Raw genomic sequence first — 20,611 nt, 5'->3', positions numbered from 1 at the left:
TAATGGGCACCCATTCCTAAACACACTTCCAGGCACATCACTGAAAGTGACACCAGTGGAGTTCAACTCACCATAAAGGCGAAGGGTGGGCACACCTGATATTAAATTGCACTCATAGTTGTCTAGAATCTTTTAGTCAGGTAGTGGATATAGAAAAAGAGACAAAGGATGAAAACAAAGTGTTCTTGATGGAATGTAGACTGAAAGTCTGCAATTCAATCTCGACAGGATGCACACAACAATGGGAACAGTAATGAGACACAAGACAAGCACAAAACGTTCCTGACAGTGAGGAAAGAGACATCCAAATTGATCACAACGACGGAAAGGAAGTAGGAAAAGAATCAGATAGTTTAAATCTAGAAAGGCTTCGAAAGAACATTAGAAATAAGCTCATAAGGTATCAATCATCATGGGAGCCAAAGGAGAGGTTTTGGGGGTTCAAACCCTTCCCGAAACGTTCACGAAGCTAAAAGAACGAGAAAAGTTATCTTAAAATCGGTTTCAATGTAATCTTTATATCAGAATTATTGTGGTATCGAACTCCGGCTATTGCTATCGTGGCCAAGTGCGCGAAGGGGATACGGCAGCGTGAGCCAGCGCTGAAGACAGTATAATGTGTGGACTGAGCCTCTATGCAATATTGTTTGTCTGGAGTCCTGGAAAGTTCATGTAGACCTGTCCCTCCGTGGGGGCTACCCTAATTATCACAGACATTCATTCACAGGGCAGCAGCTAACAATTGCCGCAGTCGTGCATCCTGGAAACTGCGGAAATTGTTATAATCGTGGTATTTTTTAAATGTTTAAGTAATGTTTTGTAGGTGACAGGAACGGCGAGTGTATGCAGTATGATAACCTCTCCGTTTTTTTACGTCATTTCTCTGTGTTTACGAGAGATATGCAATATATGAGATTTCACCGGTTCCACGCAAAAGAGTATAAGAGAAAATTTGTAGAGCATCGAAGTGAGTTTTCAGAAAGTCTAAGAAAGTGACGAAATACCTGACTGGTAAGTAAATATCATAATTTATTTTTGAAAAATCGCATTCATCAAGATAATACCCTGATATGCAAAACTTTTAGACAAAAGTAACTTTTGCATGATGTGTCATTGCCAAGTAACATACGTCGATGAAACGTGGACCGTACATAGAAAGAACTGCTACAGCATAGTACAGAGGGTAACTAAACGACATAGGCAATGAGACGAACGGAAATGACACTTTTGTTCAAAGACTGCGATATGTGGTGGTCCCCCGGCTATTACAGAAGTCGGTACACGGTTATTAATAGAGGGTGTGATCACCACGGACGGCAATGTATGCTCTGCAATGGCCTCCCATACTGGCCACGGGGTTCGTCAGGACTTCTTGTAGTAGAGCGTTCCATTCCTTGAGTAGCATGGTTTACAACTGCTGGATAGTCATTGGTGCATTTGGGCGTGTTGCAATACGTCTCCCCAATGCATCCAACACATACCCAATTAGATTTAAGTCGGAGGAACTGCCAGGCCAGTCCAATCTCTGAATATCGTTTCGTTCCAAAAGTTGCTCCACCTGCGCCGTTTGATGTGATCACGCATTGTCATCCACAAATACGAAGTCATTATCGAATGCACCCCTGAAAATAAGCACATGGGGGAGAAGCAGTGTTAAAATAACGTTTACCGTTGAGTGTACTGTGGTCAAGGATTTGGAAGTCAGTACGCGCAAGCAACATTATGTCTCTCCATACCATAACATCTGGACCACCAAAACGATCATGCTGGACGTACAATCATATGGCAAGGACATTTATATGCATGAAAATGCGCGGCTGCATCGAACAGAGCAAATGGACTGGCCTACCCATCCCCCAAGTTCAATCCCATCGAGAACGTGTGGGATGCGTTGGGGAGACAATTGCAACATGTCCAAATACACCAACGAACATTTAGCAGTTGTCAACACTACTGGTCGAGAAATGGAGCATCCTGCTCCAAGAACTCATTACCGGCCTCGTGGCCCGCATGACAGCACGTTGCAGAGCGTGCACTGCCGTCAGTTGTGATGTCACACCCTATTAAGTACCATGTCCAGCCTTTTCTAACGTCCTGGGAACCATTATGAATTGCAACGACTTCAGGGCAATTATTGTCTTTGAATAAAAGTGTCATATCTGTTCGTCTCATTGTGTATTTATTTTAGTTGCCTTCTGTTCTGTGCTATACTATAGGAGTTCTTTCCACTCATATGTGTGGTCCAAGTTTCTTCGAGCTATGTTACTTGGCAGTGACACATCAGGCGAAATACGCAGCTCGTGATCTAGTGGCTAGCGTTGTTGCCTCTAGATCACGGGGTCCCCGATTCGATTCCAGGCTGGGTTGGGAATTTTCTCTCCCTGGGGACTGGGTGTTTGCGTTGTCCTCAACATTTCATCATCATCATTCGTGACAGTGGTTCGATTGGATTGTTTAAAAATTGGGACTTTGTACGAGCGCTGATGACCGAGTAGTTGAGCGCCCCACAAACCAAACATCATCATCACATCATGCGAAAGTTACTTTCGTCTTTAAGATTTGCACATCAGTGTAGTTTTGGAAACAATAAAATTAACATAATAACATTAAATAAAGGTCAAAAAATTTTTACATGGATACTGGTTATATTTATTATTAATTTTGTTAATATGGACGTCCTTGTTGTTGAACAAAAACTGGATAAAAGAATACTCTTCAGAGATTTCTGATGTTTCTTTTTGCGCACTAGGTACTTCAAACTGCCTGATACCATTCTAGTGTTAATTCAAAAGCTGAGAGCAGATTACAATATCTCTTGATCCACATTTTTACATACAATTTTCTCAATATGTATCTGTGTATTAGAAACGAAGGATCACGGTCTTGCAGCTGAAATATAGTAATGTGAAAGGTAGTTGATAGTTGTCTTTAGATTTCAACGGTCTCCTTTCTTTTTCGGACAAACGATCATACTATGAAGTAATTTCAGTCACTCTAGATGTCACTTTCAATTTTATCCAGGAATATGTCTGAAGGGAGATACGTCTCCTCGTCATAAACTCGTGATCTAGTGATATCCAGCATTAGAGCAGCAGTTTCAACAATTCACATGCCCCTTTGCATCTCGCCTCATACCACATGTCAAATATGATGAAACAACGTGCGTTTCGAAAGCTTATCATGGTTTTAGAGTACTGATATATTTTCCAATGAATAACAAATCATCATAATAGAACTTTTAGAACAGCAGTTTTTATATCGTCTCGATCTTTGGGAAGTATCCATTATAATTCTTCAGACTGTCTTGCAGTGCTAGCTGTCACACATCGTCATTTGCTTCCAAATACCCAGCAATGAAATTCACCCAGGCAGATACCTCATCTTTTGGTCGTTCAACGCTGCTGTGAGTTGAAATATCAGACTTGAAAAACATTTTTGTTCAGTTTCTAGTTCTTCGATGCCCACTATTCGAAATTTCACTTGAGTGCCTCAGTTATTATTCCGTTTTGTCCCTACTTCCATTATAGGTCTTTAAAATGTCTGTGGAACGTCACGACCAACATTAAAAAGAAAATAGGGTTCCTTACTTCGTTCTTATATAAACCTGTGCCAAACCTTCTCCACAAAATAACATTTTCATTTAAGGTAAAATTTTTGACCTGACAATCAGTAAATGTGGAACTCATTTTCCACCGAACCCATTCTAGCATAATGAGCCTAACAATAAGATTTCCTGCACAATAAGCCCAACAATAATATTTCCTAGTGGTACAGTTCACCAAAACAACATTTTTACCATCCTTTCTCGTCTTACCCACTCAATAAACATTTTATGCCTTTTTCATTAGCTGAGCCAGATACACCCCGTCCATAACACTATCACCACAAATAAAACATTCAAATATCGCGCTGACTTCATCTGACGAACGTCGCTAAACAATGCTGAGCTGATGACCGCAGATATCACAAGTTTTCGTCAGCGGAGCACCAAAATACAGAGAAGGGCTAAACTGATAAATAAATTAAACAAAAAGAATGAAAATTGGAAAAAATCGTTGAATAGAAAATGAAGAAATTGACCGCCATGAACAAGCGAGTTCCATAAAATTAAAAAAAAAAAAAAAACGGCTCTGAGCACTATGAGACTTAACATCTGAGGTCATCAGTCCCCTAGAACTTAGAACTAATGACACGTAACTAACCTAAGGACATCACACACATCCATGCCCGAGGCAGGATTCGAACCTGCGACCGTAGCGGTCGCGTTGTTCCAGAATGAAGCGCCTAGAACCGCACGGTCACACCGGCCGGCTCCATAAAATTAATAAATGGCTATATTTACTAACCAAATAGATTTTTCAACACCTTTTTTCAACTTTCTGAAAACGCATTTTAATACTCTACAACTTTTCTCCAAGTAATTTTGTCATCAAATTCGTCAGTTCTCAAATATTGCACGTTTTATGTTTCTTATATTTACCTTAAGTTGAAAAACTTGTTTTCTGACGTAACGTGGAAGTTGAAATGTTTCGTGAAAGGCTATTATACAATGAAGGTGACAAGTCATGGAACAGCGATATGCACATATACAGATGGTGGTAGTTTCGCGTACACAAGGGGTAAAAGGGCGGTGCATTGGTGGAACTGTTACTCAGGTGACTCATATGAAAATGTGTCCACTAGATTATGGCAGGACGACGGGAATTAACAGACTTTGAATGCGCAGTGGTAGTTGGAGCTAGACGCACGGGACATTCCATTTCGGAAATCGTTAGGAAATTCGATGATCCGAGATGTACAGTGCCAAGACTGTGCCGAGAACACCAAATTTCAGGCATCACCTCTCACTACGCACAAGGCAGTGGCCGACAGCGTTCACTTAAACGATCGATAGCAGCGGCGTTTGCGTAAAGTTGTCAGTACTAACAGACAGGTAACTCTGCGTGAAATAACCGCAGAAATCAATGTGGGATGTACGACGAACATATCCGATAGGACAGTGTGGTAAAATTTGGCGTTAATGGGCTATGGCAGCAGACGACAGACATGAGTGCCTTTGCTAACAGTACGACGTCGCCTGCAGCTCCTCTCCTGGGCTCGTGACCATATCGGTTGGACGCTAGACAACTAGAGAACCGTGGCCTGGTCAGACGAGTCCCGATTTCAATTGGTAAGAGCTGATGGTAGGATCCGAGTGTGGCGTAGACCCCACGAAGCCGTGGGCTCAAGTTGTCAACAAGGCACTGTTCAAGCTTGTGGTGGCTCCATAATGGTGTGAACTGTGTTTACATGGAATAGACTGGATCCTCAGGTCAAAATGAACCGATCATTGTCTGGAAATGGTTATTTTTGCTTACTTGGAGACCATTTGCAGCCAATCATGGAATTCATGCAGCCAAACAACACTTTCCGAATTATGAACGGCTGTAGAGATAGCATGGCTCAATACTTCTCCAAGGAACTTCTAACGACTTGCTGAGACCATGCCACGTTTAGTTCCTGCACAACGCCGGGGAAAGGAGAACCGACACTATGTTAGGAGGTATACCGTGACCTTTGGCCCCTCAGTATACATACACACACATTCAAATGTGGTGCTTATTTGTAGTAATGTGGATGCAATTAAATTACTCCTGTTATAATACTTATTAAGTTAACTGCTGAGGTTGGTAGGGACCTCAAAGAGAGCACGAACGGCAGGACGATTTCGGATTTCTACCGACAAACACTGATCAGTAAAATGTGGTTAAACTCCCAAGAAAACTCTTACAGATGTAGTTGAAACCAATAAGCCTATGTGTCGGCAACAGTCGGTAAATTTTGTGCAGTAGCAGGCCATTACAAAGCTTCGAGATCTTACATTCTTACATCACGCTTAATTATATTTCATTTACTTTAATATTAATAACCTACCACATTTGAACATAAACGTTCCTATTCTGCGCTTTCACGAAACCTTATACATTTCGTCTGCGATTTGCACAATAGCACCGGGGACGGCATAGTGCCTAATGAGCTAAACTCTCATGTGGGACACCCGTGTCCAACCCCACAGCCAGCCAGCTGTGAGTTTTTCGTCCCTCCCAAGTAACTCCACAGCAAAAAGCCTGGAGAACATCAGGCAGGATTAAGACCAGGCCGTTGATTCAAAATGGCTTTGAGCACTATGGGACTCAACTTCTGAGGTCATTAGTCCCCTAGAACTTAGAACTAGTTAAACCCAACTAACCTAAGGACATCACACACATCCATGCCCGAGGCAGGATTCGATTCCAGAGAAAATCTTAAGCCTGAAGCTAATCTTAAGACAGCAGAGAATTTGTAGTAAATATTTGAGGCATGTTATAAATTTCATGAATGCACCATCATACCACGTGGAAAAACTCATGAACAAAATCATAATACAACATTATGAAATGAAGAGCAGCAGAACAGTGAAAAACACAAGTGAACTCACAACAGAAATAAAAGACTTACACTTTCCACAAACAGAATCATTCATTTCTTTTGAGATAGAGAACACGTACACCTTGATACCCACCGCAGGCACAATAAAACTAATGGAAGGAAATCTACTGACGTATGACAGACTACCTGCAGATAGTATTAGAGGAATAACCAAAACCCTTAAAGTAATCACATTCCCAAATTAATTCCAATTCGAAAAGGAATTTCACTTACAAAAAGATGACCTTCCAATGGAGTCTCCAATATCAGCAACAATAGTAACCATATTCACCAATCACATAGAAAACAAAATCTTTCCTACCATCACCAGAAAGGAAGGATACAAAAGTGTTAATAGGGTCAGATATAGTACTGGTATGTGGATGATACAGTCTGTATGGCAGATGAACCAACAGAAAAATAGAGTAACTTCATATAGACATAAGCACTATATATAAAACATTCAGTTAACCATGGAGAAAGAAAGACAATTCTTGGATATAAAAATAAAGAGAGATAGCAATAAGCACACTTTAGACATCTTAGGAAAACCAACAGCCACGGACACAATTCTACAGGCCATGTCCTGCCACCCGTAAAATCAAAAAATTTGTGAATGTATTACACGTGTTACACACACTAAATAACATAACACTCAGCAAAGAATTACAAACAATACAACTCATAGCCACAGACAATAGTTATAACACCCACACAGTACAAAGACTCAACCACAAAATCAAATCACAACTAAAGAAAAATGAAAACCTGCGGAGGAAACAAGCACCATAGAACCCACAGACTTGAGAGTACACACAGAAACACAAAACAGTAGCAATTATGACATGACTAATAGAAAGAAATGGTACACTTTAGTCTAAAAACACAAATTAGCACACAGAATACCGAACGTACTACAGAAACAAGAATATACATTGCTTTCAAAACAAGAACCACACTCCAGTCACAGTTACAAATAACGATAGACAAGCCACCCAGATACCAAGCAACAGATACCAGGTGATCAAAAAGTCAGTATAAATTTGAAAACTGAATAAACCACGGAATAATGTAGATAGAGAGGTACAAGCTTGGAATGACATGGGGTTTTATTAGAACCAAAACAATACAAGTTCAAAAAATGTCCGACAGTTTGCCCTTCATCTGATCAGAATAGCAATAATTAGCATAACGAAGTAAAACAAAGCAAAGATGATGTTCTTTACAGGAAATGCTCAATATGTCCACCATCATTCCTCAACAATAGCTGTAGTCGAGGAATAATGTTGTGAACAGCACTGTAAAGCACGTCCGGAGTTATGGTGAGGCATTGGCGTCGGATGTTGTCTTTCAGCATCCCTAGAGATGTCGGTCGATCACGATACACTTGCGACTTCAGGTAACCCCAAAGCCAATAATCGCACGGACTGAGGTCTGGGAACCTGGGAGGCCAAGCATGACGAAAGTGGCGGCTGAGCACACATAATTACCAAACGACGCGCGCAAGAGATCTTTCACGCGTCTAGCAATATGGGGTGGAGCGCCATCCTGCATAAACATCGTACGTTCCAGAAGGTGTTTATCAGCCAAGCTGGGGATGATGCGATTCTGTAACATATCGGCGTACCTCTCAACTGTCACGGTAGCAGTTACAAAACCAGATTCACGCATTTCCTCGAAGAAAAAATGACCGATAACGGTAGATGTGGTAAATCCAACCCATACCGTGACTTTCTCGTCGTGCAATGGAGTTTCCACGACGGGTATAGGATTTTCGGTAGCCAAAATTCTGCAGTTGTGGGCGTTGACAGACCCTCGGAGCGTGAAATGAGCTTCGTCGGTCCACAACACGTTACTCAACCAATCGTCATCTTCCGCCATCTTTTGAAACGCCCACACCGCAAATGTCCTTCGCTTCACTAAATCGCCATGTAACAGTTCATGATGCCGATGGATTTTGTACGGTTAGCATCGGAGGGTACGCCTAAGTGCCAACCAAACGGTAGCGTATAGAATGCCGGTGCGACGTGCGACTGCACGAACGCTGACTTCCCCGTGCATAGACGAACTCGCTACAGTCTCCATTTCTTCCTAAACTGTCTCAGCAGCATTACGCCTTGTGCTCGGTCGGCCACTACGGGGTATATCGTCTAAACAACCCGTGGCTTCGAACTTCGAAATCATTCTCGCTACAGCTGCATTTGTCAACGGACATTTACCCGTTCGAATCCCCTTCCTATGGCGATAGTATCGTAACGCTGAACTAGCACATTCCCCATTCTGATAATACAGCTTCACTAAAAGCGCCTTTTCAGGTAACATCAACATGCTGCGACTGCTGGCGCATCTGATTCTCTCTCTCATTACAGTTCCTTTTATACACGATTTTCATGCGCAGTTACTGACGTTTTGCTGTCCAGCGCTATCTGTCGGACATTTTGTAACTTTTTTTTGTTCTAATGAAACCCTATGTCATTCCAAGCGTGTGTGTCAATTTTTACCTCTCTATCTACATTATTCCATGGTTTATTAAGTTTTCTAATTTATACTGACTTTTTGATCACCCGGTATATACCAGTTAGGATGATACGAATGTGAATCAGTGTATCGGTAAATGATAGGCAGGAACTTCAAAACTAGGTATAAAGAACATACAATTCTACTTTTGCTGAACACCTGGTAAAATAGGGACATGAACCATCCAACATGGAACAGACATGAAAATTATTAGAATGCACAGTTACAACAAAGATCTCCTGACATTACAGGTAAACTTTCTTATACAAAGAGTCTGCAATGAAAACCAAAGTAATAATTTAGCCACTAAAACAATAACAAACATAAATGTAGAACATAAACAGACTAAGTAAATAATTAATACCCACATCTCTCTCTCTCTCTCTCCTCTATCTCTCTCTCTCTCTCTCACACACACACACACACACACACACACACACACACACATAACAAATATCAAAGCCCCACATACACAACATAAACAAAAGACGAAAGATAAACAATATGGCTCTGAGCACTATGGGACTCAACATCTGAGGTCATCAGTCCCATATACTTAGAACTACTTAAACCTAACTAACCTAAGGACATCACACACATCCATGCCCGAGGCAGGATTCGAACCTGCGACCGTAGCAGCAGCGCTGTTCCGGACTGAAGCGCCCAGAACCGCTCGGCCACAGCGGCCGGCTGTATCGTAAGTAATACCAAACGATATTATAACCTCACGAAACTTGTGCTGCAAAAGTTGTTTCTAACCCGAAAAACAAGAGACTAATAAAAGAGAACGTAACAGAGTAACATGTTTGTAACTAATACATTATTCTTTTATTACATATATATAGAAACAAAGATGTATTGCAGGCCACTGTAAATACTTCATAATTATAAAAAGCGAAACGCGCATGGCAGAAAACAAACTGGCTTCCATTTAGTTGCAAGGACGAACCATACCTCCATGAATTTGGAAGCAGTTAAGGAACAACGGAAGACGAGAAAAAAGTAACTTAGTTTTTATACTCACAAATTTCGGTTGTTTCACGAGGTAAGCTTTCAGACAATCTAGCACATGTTCACTTCTGCCTGTGGTTTCTGAATGATTTAGTATTGGAGCATTAGTGTTCTGAGCGTTTCATTTCTTTAGATACGATCCGGTTCATCCCAGCGGGGTATGTAAGCTCATATACCACGTGCCCCTATGCTTCATAAAATCGTCACTAGCCTTGGCATAATGTTAAGTTTGTCCACAGCGAGTGAGTGGAGCCGCACCTCGTGTTGCAGATCCATGTCACCGGGCAGCGCCGTATCATCGGAGACGCTGAGCGCAGGAACGGCCGCCTCGCTGGCGCGTCCCACCAGCCCCAGCCCGTCCGTCGTCAGCGAGAAGGCAGAGGCCGACCTGCAGGTAAGCTCAAAATCCACCTGTGTCCGCTTACCCGCCGGATGGTGGGGCCATATGTGATCATTTTGCCACGCCGCCCATCTACTATGATCGCCGCGCCACTAGATGTCCACCGCCTGAGGGGCGAGGGGCACGGTACGTGGAAAATACCCTGTGCGCGTACGTAACACCATTAGCCAAATCCGTGTGCGAAACATCAGCAGTCTGACTGTTAGCGTAGTAAGTTGGTAGCTGAGGCTGCAGCGTCGGCGTCAGCTCTAATGCCAAAATGCCGCTGTAACTTCTCCTGGCGTAGTGATAGTGTGGGGGCGACCAAACACTGCCCTATTGCGCCTCTAAAGTCCAGGTTGCACCTCCCTGCAGCCATCTATAAAACTTACTTCCATAGGACCGTAGTTTCACAGCCAAGTGATGTTCGGTGACGCGCGACGATTTTTAATTTAATGTTTATCTACTGAAAACGAAAACTAATTTATAATCCTTGTCTTTTCGATTAAGATAACTCTCGGCATGCCGGCCGAAGTGGCCGTGCGGTTCTAGGCGCTGCAGTCTGGAACCGCGAGACCGCTACGGTCGCAGGTTCGAATCCTGCCTCGGGCATGGATGTGTGTGATGTCCTTAGGTTAGTTAGGTTTAATTAGTTCTAAGTTCTAGGGGACTAATGGCCTCAGCAGTTGAGTCCCATAGTGCTCAGAGCCATTTGAACCATTTGAACTCTCGGCATTATCCTTGGCGGCTTTCATTGGCATCATGTCAACATGTAAACGTACTCGTTGGATGTCTTTATTCCACGTCGGTATCCGCAGCTAACCGGACGTCACCTGTGTGTGCATTTCGACCTGCCTCTTATACCGCTGTGTAAGAATAGATTCTACAGTCTAAAGGATCATGGCTGCTAACAGCTCATCGAGCAGGCTTGTCGCTTGTCACACCAGCAGCCTTACATCTCGTCCGCATGTTGTTTAGCGAACCCATTCACTTGGTCATTCAGGAAATTGGGTATCCTTTGGAACATCACACTTAAATGATCGTTCCGCCACCAAAACATCCATCAGAACACAGCCAGTTATGTACAGCATATTGCATCCACCCCTAAACACCATGAACGTTTATTACTCCCTAACTAAAATTGATAGAAATTTAATTTAAATTGACTCCTGCAAAGCTGGTGTAAATACTAAACAAACATAATAGAGAAAATAATTTTCTATTTAGAAAGTTATAACTTGTCGTTTTATATTGATGGAAGTAATTAGATAAACTGTGTGCATAAATCCAGAGAAAGAGTAGCATTCCTTATGTTTACTTTTCTAAATAAATATTTCCTTCATTTATTATTCTATAAGCTACAGAAAAAAACACCTACCTGAAACACCTTCTATACGGGTATTACGACAGAAAACAATATACAATTACAAAACAAAAGTGGATGCTATTCTTCCTGAGACAGAATTACTCGTTGGCAACAAGAGTTCTTTGTAAAAAGTTGTCACAGTCTTCGGTTTCAGATATCAGGAAAGAAATGGGCGTAAAATCACAATGGAAAGAAGTGATTTTGTTGCACATAAGCTGTATGCCTGTCTGAACTAAGTGGGGCAGTGCTTAGCACTCTGAACTCGCATTGTGGAGCACGACGGTTCAAATCACTGTCCGGCCGTCGATATCTGGGTTTTCTGTGATTTCTCGAAATCGCTCCAGGCACGTCGGAATGGTTCCTTATAAGGAGCACCGTAATTTTCTTCCCCATCCTTTCATCATGCTGTCGAGTCTAATCTCCCTCCCTCCCTCCCTCCCTTCCTTCGTTTCAATCCTTGGGAGAGGGAGGAAGGATTATTATCTTTTACTCTGGAACTTCCTTTGCTTTCGTACAGTTTTGTCTCTGGGTTGACAATTCGTGCAAAACCGGCGACTATCACGCGAAGATGAATCACGAGAATTTTCTTAGATAACTCAAGGGGACAGTTAGTGGAAAAAATAAATCGGCCTGTTTTTTCTTATGGATAATGTCCCATGACATTTAGTTATCAAAGATGTCCCAACGATGACAACGAGAAAAGCTGACACTATTGAATTATTGAAACCTCACAACGTGAAAGTTCAGAACGATCTGAGTAGAGTAGCGCAGATGGAACTGGCGAAACAAACTAAGTCACACTTTCAAAACTGTATCATTGGTGAAATGGTAGAAGTATACAGTCACAGGGTTGTTAGCTTTCCAGCATACCTCTGCCACTTTATTGAAGAGAAAGAGGCCCACAAGCTGAGCGAGTCAATGACGCGTTGCTCAGCCTCCGGCCAGTATGCAAGCAGTTATTCGGCTTGTTATCGATACACAGAGTTGTTGGATGTCTTACTGAGGAATATAGCGCCAAATTCTGTCCAATTGGCGCGTTAGATCGTCAAAATCCCGAGCTTGTTGGGGGAGCCTGCTCATAATGCTTCAAATGTTTTCAAGTGGGATGAGATCCGGCGACCTTCCTGGCCAAGGTAGGGCTTGGCAAGAGCGAAGACAAGCAGAAGAAACTCTCGCCCTGTGCGGACGGGCATTATCTTGCTGATATGTGAACGCAGGATGGCTTGCCATGAAGGGTAACAAAACGGGGTATAGAATGCCGTCTACGTGTCGCTGTGCTGTAAGGGTACCGCGGATGACAACCAAAGCGGTCGTGCTAAGAAAAGAAATTGCATCCCAGACCACACTCCTGGTTGTCGGCCCGCACGTCGAGCGACATTCAGATTCGACCGCTGTCGAGGGCGTCTCCAGACACGCCTTCGGTCTGAAGTAAAATTGGAGTAAAATTGTCTTCAGTGATTAGACCCTCTTCGAACTGAGCCCTGATGACTGACACTTACAGTTCAGCGACGCTATTATACACCCCGTTTTGTTATCCTTCCTGGTAAGCCATCCTGCGCTCACATTTCAGCAAGATAATGCCCGCCCGCACACGGCCAGAGTTTCTTCTGCTTGTCTTCGCTCTTGCCAAACCCTACCTCGGCCGGGAAGGTCGCCAGATCTCTCCTCAATTGAAAACATTTGAAGCATACTGGGCAGGCTCCACCAACCAGCTCGGAATTTTGACGATCCAACGTGACAATGGGACAAAATTTGGCACAATATCCATCACTAGGAAGCCCAACAACACTATCAGTCAATGTCAAGCCGAATAATTGCTTGCATAAGGACCAGAGGTGGACCAACGTGTTATTGACTTGCTTAGTTGATGAAGCTCTATCTCTTGAATAAATTATCCCAGTTATTCAGTAATGTTTGGTTGATTTTTTTTGACGGGGGGAGGGGGAGGGGAGAGAACCAAACAGCGAGATTGTCGGTCCTATCAGATAAGGGAAGGACGACGGCCGTGTTCCTTCAAAGGAACCATCCCGGCATTTGCCTGAAGCCATTTAGGAAAGTCACGGAAAACCTAAATCGGGATGGCCGGACGCGGGTTTGAACCGTCGTCCTCCTGAATGCGAGGCGAGTGTTCTAACCACTGCGCCACCTCGCTCGGTTTTTCTATAATAGTAATGATTTGTTTGTCTATGTATTTTCATCACATCTACCGATTGTCGTCCCATTCGGATAATTCTTTCGCTGTGCATCGCTTTTTTTTTTTTTTCCTTGGAGTATATTTCGTGGCGACATATAGTTAAATTCTCACTGTGACGTAAATTCATAAACTGTTAGAGGACGCTGTGGCATGAATAATCCCAGAGAAGTGGAATAATGTTGTGCGCCATGGAGAATAAGTTCTTAAAGAAACTTGGAAAAGGAAATGAGTGCAGAAAATATCTGATTTTATCCATAGTCATTTCCCGTGACTTCTCCACATACCACAGCACAGATAACGACAACGTCGAGGAATGAATGGACTCCGAACTGAGTAGCATTTAGCCTTTGCCGTAATTCGTGTTTCTTCTGTATTTGCAGACATTGTTTGTGTTTCGTAGTTTTAGTGAGTGACTTATGCTGCACTTCACTGATAATTCGCAGCCGGTCGGAGTGGCTGTGCGGTTCTAGGCGCTGCAGTCTGGAACCGCGAGATGGCTACGGTCGCAGGTTTGAATCCTGCCTCGGGAATGGATGTGTGTGATGTCCTTAGGTTAGTTAGGTTTAAGTAGTTCTAAGTTCTAGGAGACTGATGACCTCAGAAGTTGAGTCACATAGTGCTCAGAGCCAGTTTTGATTATTCGCATCTCGATATGAAAGAATACCCCTCTGCGCAAGTATGATGTGCTCAAGCGAGCGATCGCCTAACCACTTAAGCTATCCTAGCACGTTCCTTAGAACAAGCCAACCTTCCATAAGTCACACATCTATCTATTTCTCCTCATAGAGTATCAATTTATTTACCCGCACTCGCACATTTCGTGATGCCTGTGCAGGCTTCAGACTTTTCTTTATTCTAAAACCTGCTTTAGGCACTAGATCTCCCGTTGGGAGAAATGCGTTCGTCGCCATGGTGACTATGTTGAGAAATAAATATGTAGACTTGAAGAACAAAGATGAAGAATCTCAACAACATTTGTTTTTATTTAAAAAGCTTTAAGAGTTTTCACATCAAACATTTGGAGGCATTGCATTTCAGTACGTCCTCGTAGTTATGCTCGATCGGTCTGTGTTCTTGTGCAGGCGTTGCTCTAGTGTAACTGCTATTTGTGAACCACAACACACATAAAAATGTAGAAGCTACCAGAACTCAGAAAACTTTTTTCAGCGAAATTTTGTTGAACTACTCAAATCTTGTACAAAGAAATCGAGAACCATAGCAAATATTTCAAGAACTCCGAACAAAATGTATGTTCCTTGAAAGTCCGGTGCAAACTTCACGTGACTGCGGGTAGAGCTGGTGCAGCCTTCCCACCGCTTTTCACCCCAGAATTTCGATGCGTTGGCATCATGTTAGACGCCTGTGACACATAAGTACTTCCCATTGGACAACTATTCTCAGAAAGTCTTTCTACCTGAAGTCAACAGGAATTAGGCGTCTCTCTATGGGAAGCGCATGGCTGTTGGCTGCATTGAAAAACAACCTCCATTTTTTCGTCCATGACGCCAGGTCGTCGTAGGCAGACTGGACTCCGTTCTGCATTAAGTTGGATCTGGATGCTCACGCTGCTCGCAAAACCGCCCTGCCGTCCGCGTACAGCTCGAGCTGCATACACGGACAAGATGTAACGTCTACTGTGTGCACGGTTTATAGTATGGAACCGAGCAGAAACCTTGCGAGACTCCCGCTAGCATCCGGCACTCTGAAAATATTCCATATTGTGCCCTGACATGGAACGTTCTACCGTCCAAGTAGGATTTCAGGGGACACACGCGAGGTGCTGGAATCCCCTGCAGAGGCACAAGAGACCGTCGTACTACGCAGAATCGAATGCATGTGAGACATCCAGGAGTACAGCTCCAAAGTATTCCCTACGTTCAGGTGCCTCCATTGCCTCTCGACTGATGGATGGTGCAATGGCCTTTTCTGAAGGTAGACTGCTCCTTACAGAGTAGGCGTGTGACAGAAGTTATGGTATACCTCCTAATATCGTGTTGGACCTCCTTTTGCCCGGCGTAGTTCACCGACTCTAAGTTGCATAAAGTCAACAAGTCATTGGAAGTTCTCTGCTGAAATATTGAGCCATGCTGCCTCTATAGCCGCCCTGAATTGAGAAACTGTTGCTGGTGCAGGATTTTCTACACGAACTGAAAAATGGTTCAAATGGCTCTGAGCACTATGGGACTTACCATCGATGGTCATCAGTCCCCTAGAACTTAGAACCACTTAAACCTAACTGACCTAAGGACAGCACACAACGCCCAGTCATCACGAGGCAGGGAAAATCCCTGACCCCGCCGGGAATCGAACCCGGGAACCCGGGCGTGGGAAGCGAGAACGCTACCGCACGACCACGAGCTGCGGACTACACGAACTGACCTCGCGATTATGTCCATAAATGTTAGGTGAGATTCATGTCGAGCGATCTGGGTGGCTCAATCATTTTCTCGAATTGTTCAGAATGTTCTTCAAACCAACCACAAACAGTTGTGGCCTGGTGACATGGTGCATTGTCATCCATTAAAACATGAACTCCGTGAATGGCTGCAAATAGTCTCCAAGTAGACGAACATAACCATTTCCAGTGAGCGATCGGTTCAGATGGAGCAGAGGACACAGTCCATATCATATAAATACAGCCCACACTATTATGGAGCCACCACCAGCTTGCACAATGCCTTATTGACAATTTGGGTCCATGGCTTCGTGGGGTCTGCGCCACGCTCGAACCCTATCATCGGTTCTTAACAACTGAAATCGGAACTGATCTTGCCAGGCCACGGTTTTCCAGTCGTCTAGAGTCCAGTCGATACGGTCACGATCCCAGGGGAAGCTTTTCAGGCGATGTCTTGCTGTAGCAAAGGCAGTCGCGTTGGTTTTCTGCTGCCATCGCCCGTTAACACCCAGTCTCGCCGCACTGTCCTAACGAATACGTACGTCGTGTACGTCCCACGCCGATTTCTGCGGTTATCTCGAGCAGTGTTCCTTGTCTGATAACCCTGACAACACTACGGAAATGCCGTTGCTCTTGGTCGTTAAGCGAAGGCCATCGGCCACTGCGTTGCCCGTGGTGAGAGGTAATGCCTGAAATTTGGTGTTCTCGGCACACACTTGACACTGTGGATCTCGGAATATTGAATTCACTAACGATTTCCGAAATGGAATGTCCCACGTTAAGCTACAACTACCATTCCGCGTTCAAATCTGTAAATTTCCGTCGTGTGGCCATCGTCATTGGCCATCGTCATTGGCCATGTCAGAAACCTATTCACATGAATCACCTGAGTGCGAATGACAGCTCCGTCAATGCACTGCCGTTTTATACCTTGTGTATGCGATACTACCGCCATCTGTATATGTGCATATGGCTGTCCTATGACTTTTGTCATGTCAGTTTATATGCAGGAGGTTCATGGGCCGATAACCCTTCTGCAAGTGAAGGTACAGTAGTGGACAAAACGAGCGAGACCCCTCGCCTTTTCGTTATGCTGATCCGCACAGCTTTAAAATCTGCAACACAGCATAACAGGCAAGGCGACGAAGTGCTACCAACATATTATGCAAGTTCGCTCAGCTGATGTGCTGAGATAGCTAGCACTGGAGAAACTCGCGCTTCGAAGACGCCACAGCATCGTCTGCCGCCACTTCGTGGGAAACGAAATACCTCAAGTATAAGCCAATGTGCTGTATTCGCATATTTGTGACTATGACTTGGGTCTAAAGTGTGGTTATGGATAGTACGTATGCTCACATTGCGAATCTAACATCATGAATAAAGACAAGGAGAAATGAATTAGGTGTCCTTCCTCTTCCGTAGCTTCAAATATATTTTAGTTATTCTTTCTTAAATGAACTTCGCAGAAAATCATTCACCAGAAGTGAATAACTTTTTAGCAACAACAGATGATATTAACAGCTTGCCGGCGCGGGTTAGCCGTGAGCTCAAAGGCGTCACATTGCGGACCGCGCGGCTCCTTGCGCCGTCAGTTCGAATCCTTCCCCGGGCATGGATGTGTGTTAGGTTAGGTAGGTTTAAATAGATCTAGAGCTAGGGGACTGATGACCTAAGCAGTTTGGTGGCATAGTTCTTAGAGCCATTTTTTTGACCTTTCGCGTAAATTTTCTTTAGATAAGCGGCCGTATCTTTAGATTGCGTTGACATAGCTCCCTTTTTTACACCACCAAGGGACCGTATACCGCAGGAAGTGCAATACATATCAGCTTATGATGTCCACCCGTACTCGAGGTAAACGGGTTTTAAGGGTTGGGTAGACAGATAGACACTCAAGAAAGTGAGACTAGTAGGGTTCCATTTTTACCGATTTACGTGACGAAATCCTAACAACGAAAATAGCTACCACAATTACTGAAGATGAGATCCACATAATAATTTACCCTACCTTTTATTCGAAATGTTCCAGTTGCAGTCGATACATCAGCATATTAACCGTAGCTACACTTTCGATCCAAATCACGGTTACAGGAATGCAAATAAAATCCATTTGCCTATACACGTGGTAGTTCAGATCCCACTATTATTGCTACCGCGTTTTAGATGTGCGAGCATTCCCATTGCTAGCTACGTTAAGGAACACTTCGGCTAATGAACGTTTTCTGGCTGTGGCGCGTCTAATGGAGATTTCGAAACATGGTAGAATACGTTTGGCAGCTACGTCGCCGTTTATTTCCTGGGGTGGTGCAGAATTATCATACTAAATTTACTCGCCAATAACAGTTTTTTTGTTATTTCGATAAACTTCGCGAATTATTGTCACATAAGCGGTGACTCATAGGTAGACAAATCATGTTTTTGAGTCCAGTAAGCTCTATGCAACAGAAACTGCAGATCATTTTGCCATTTTCATTGCGAAATTGCCGGCTTATTCATGTCTGGGGTAATAATAGAGGGCTGTTTGCCTGGGTTGTCTGCTAGCGTAGTGAAAGGTGTTTGCTACTCAAGGGAGGTCTGGTTTGTTTTCGGTTCTAATCTCGATGGAGGCAGATAGACTATCAGTAAAGAAATTTTATGAAATTCTCGCGCCCCCAATACGTTTTATTGCTACCTTTATTCTGTACCGGCGCCCTGTGGATGTCGATATGAATCTCTTGTAGAATTTCACACTTGTTACTGCCTACGTTTTCCGCTTCTGTCAATAACTGAAATGACTTAAATGTGGCACTGAATGAATTTTAACTGAATTTCGTTATGAATCTTCACGAATTGCTAAATCTGCACACTTTCGTGGTAGGTCAACAACGGTAATCCAGTACGACTGATCTGAACGTTGAAACAGACCATTTCGCGGCCGAAAGCGCACAATATTTTGCTAATTCGTAACGATCTGGGGTACTTTGTCTTACTAAAACATTTATGCTATCTCGATAAGCTTCAATTCATTTTTATTAGTTCAGTTCATACTAATTAGCGTTTCTTCTTTCATTTATATCTTATATGTAGGTGGAATTTAAGGAGATGGGACCTGGATAAACTGACTAAACCAGAGGTTGTACAGAGTTTCAGGGAGAGCATAAGGGAACAATTGACAAGAATGGGGGAAAGAAATACAGTAGAAGAAGAATGGGTAGCTTTGAGGGATGAAGTAGTGAAGGCAGCAGAGGATCAAGTAGGTAAAAAGACGAGGGCTAGTAGAAATCCTTGGGTAACAGAAGAAATATTGAATTTAATTGACGAAAGGAGAAAATATAAAAATGCAGTAAATGAAGCAGGCAAAAAAGGAATACAAACGTCTCAAAAATGAGATCGACAGGAAGTGCAAAATGGCTAAGCAGGCATGGCTAGAGGACAAATGTAAGGATATAGAGGCTTATCTCACTAGAGGTAAGATACATACTGCCTACAGGAAAGTTAAAGAGACCTTTGGAGAAAAGAGAACGACTTGTATGAATAACAAGAGCTCAGATGGAAACCCAGTTCTAAGCAAAGAAGGGAAAGCAGAAAGGTGGAAAGAGTATATAGAGGGTCTATACAAGGGCGATGTACTTGAGGACAATATTATGGAAATGGAAGAGGATGGAGATGAAGATGAAATGGGAGATATGATACTGCGTGAAGAGTTTGACAGAGCAATGAAAGACCTGAATCGAAACAAGGCCCCGAGAGTAGACAACATTCCATTAGAACTACTGACGGCCTTGGGAGAGCCAGTCCTGACAAAACTCTACCATCTGGTGAGCAAAATGTATGAGACAGGCGAAATACCCTTATACGTCAAGAAGAATATAATAATTCCAATCCCAAAGAAAGCAGGCGTTGACAGATGTGAAAAATACCGAACTATCAGTTTAATAAGTCACGGCTGCAAAATACTAACGCGAATTCCTTACAGACGAATGGAAAAACCGGTAGAAGCCGACCTTGGGGAAGATCAGTTTGGATTTCGTAGAAATATGGGGACACGTGAGGCAATACTGACCCTACGACTTATTTTAGAAGCTAGATTAAGAAAAGGCAAACCTGCGTTTCTAGCATTTGTAGACTTAGAGAAAGCTTTTGACAATGTTGACTGGAATACTCTCTTTCAAATTCTGAAGGTGACAGGAGTAAAATACAGGGAGCGATAGGCTATTTACAATTTGTACAGAAACCAGATGGCAGTTATAAGAGTCGAGGGACATGAAAGGGAAGAAGTGGTTGGGAAGGGAGTGAGACAGAGTTGTAGCCTCTCCCGGATGTTAT

The 20,611-nt window shown here is 43.2% G+C and overlaps 1 protein-coding gene across 1 annotated transcript in view; it reads left to right on the top strand.

Annotated features, from left to right (window-relative positions):
- LOC126470456 (calcium-dependent secretion activator-like) overlaps nucleotides 1-20,611 on the top strand; it is a 1,485,604-nt gene that overhangs the window by 380,610 nt on the left and 1,084,383 nt on the right. Inside the window, exon 3 of the mRNA XM_050098305.1 lies at nucleotides 10,246-10,369. Within this exon, the coding sequence (XP_049954262.1) occupies nucleotides 10,246-10,369 (124 nt within the window). The remainder of the gene's footprint in view (nucleotides 1-10,245; nucleotides 10,370-20,611) is intronic.

The sequence above is a fragment of the Schistocerca serialis genome, chromosome 3 (genome assembly GCF_023864345.2).
Source record: "Schistocerca serialis cubense isolate TAMUIC-IGC-003099 chromosome 3, iqSchSeri2.2, whole genome shotgun sequence".
NCBI lineage: Eukaryota > Metazoa > Arthropoda > Insecta > Orthoptera > Acrididae > Schistocerca > Schistocerca serialis.
Note: the sequence above shows the minus strand (reverse complement) of the source record. Positions and strands in the feature narration are given on the sequence as shown.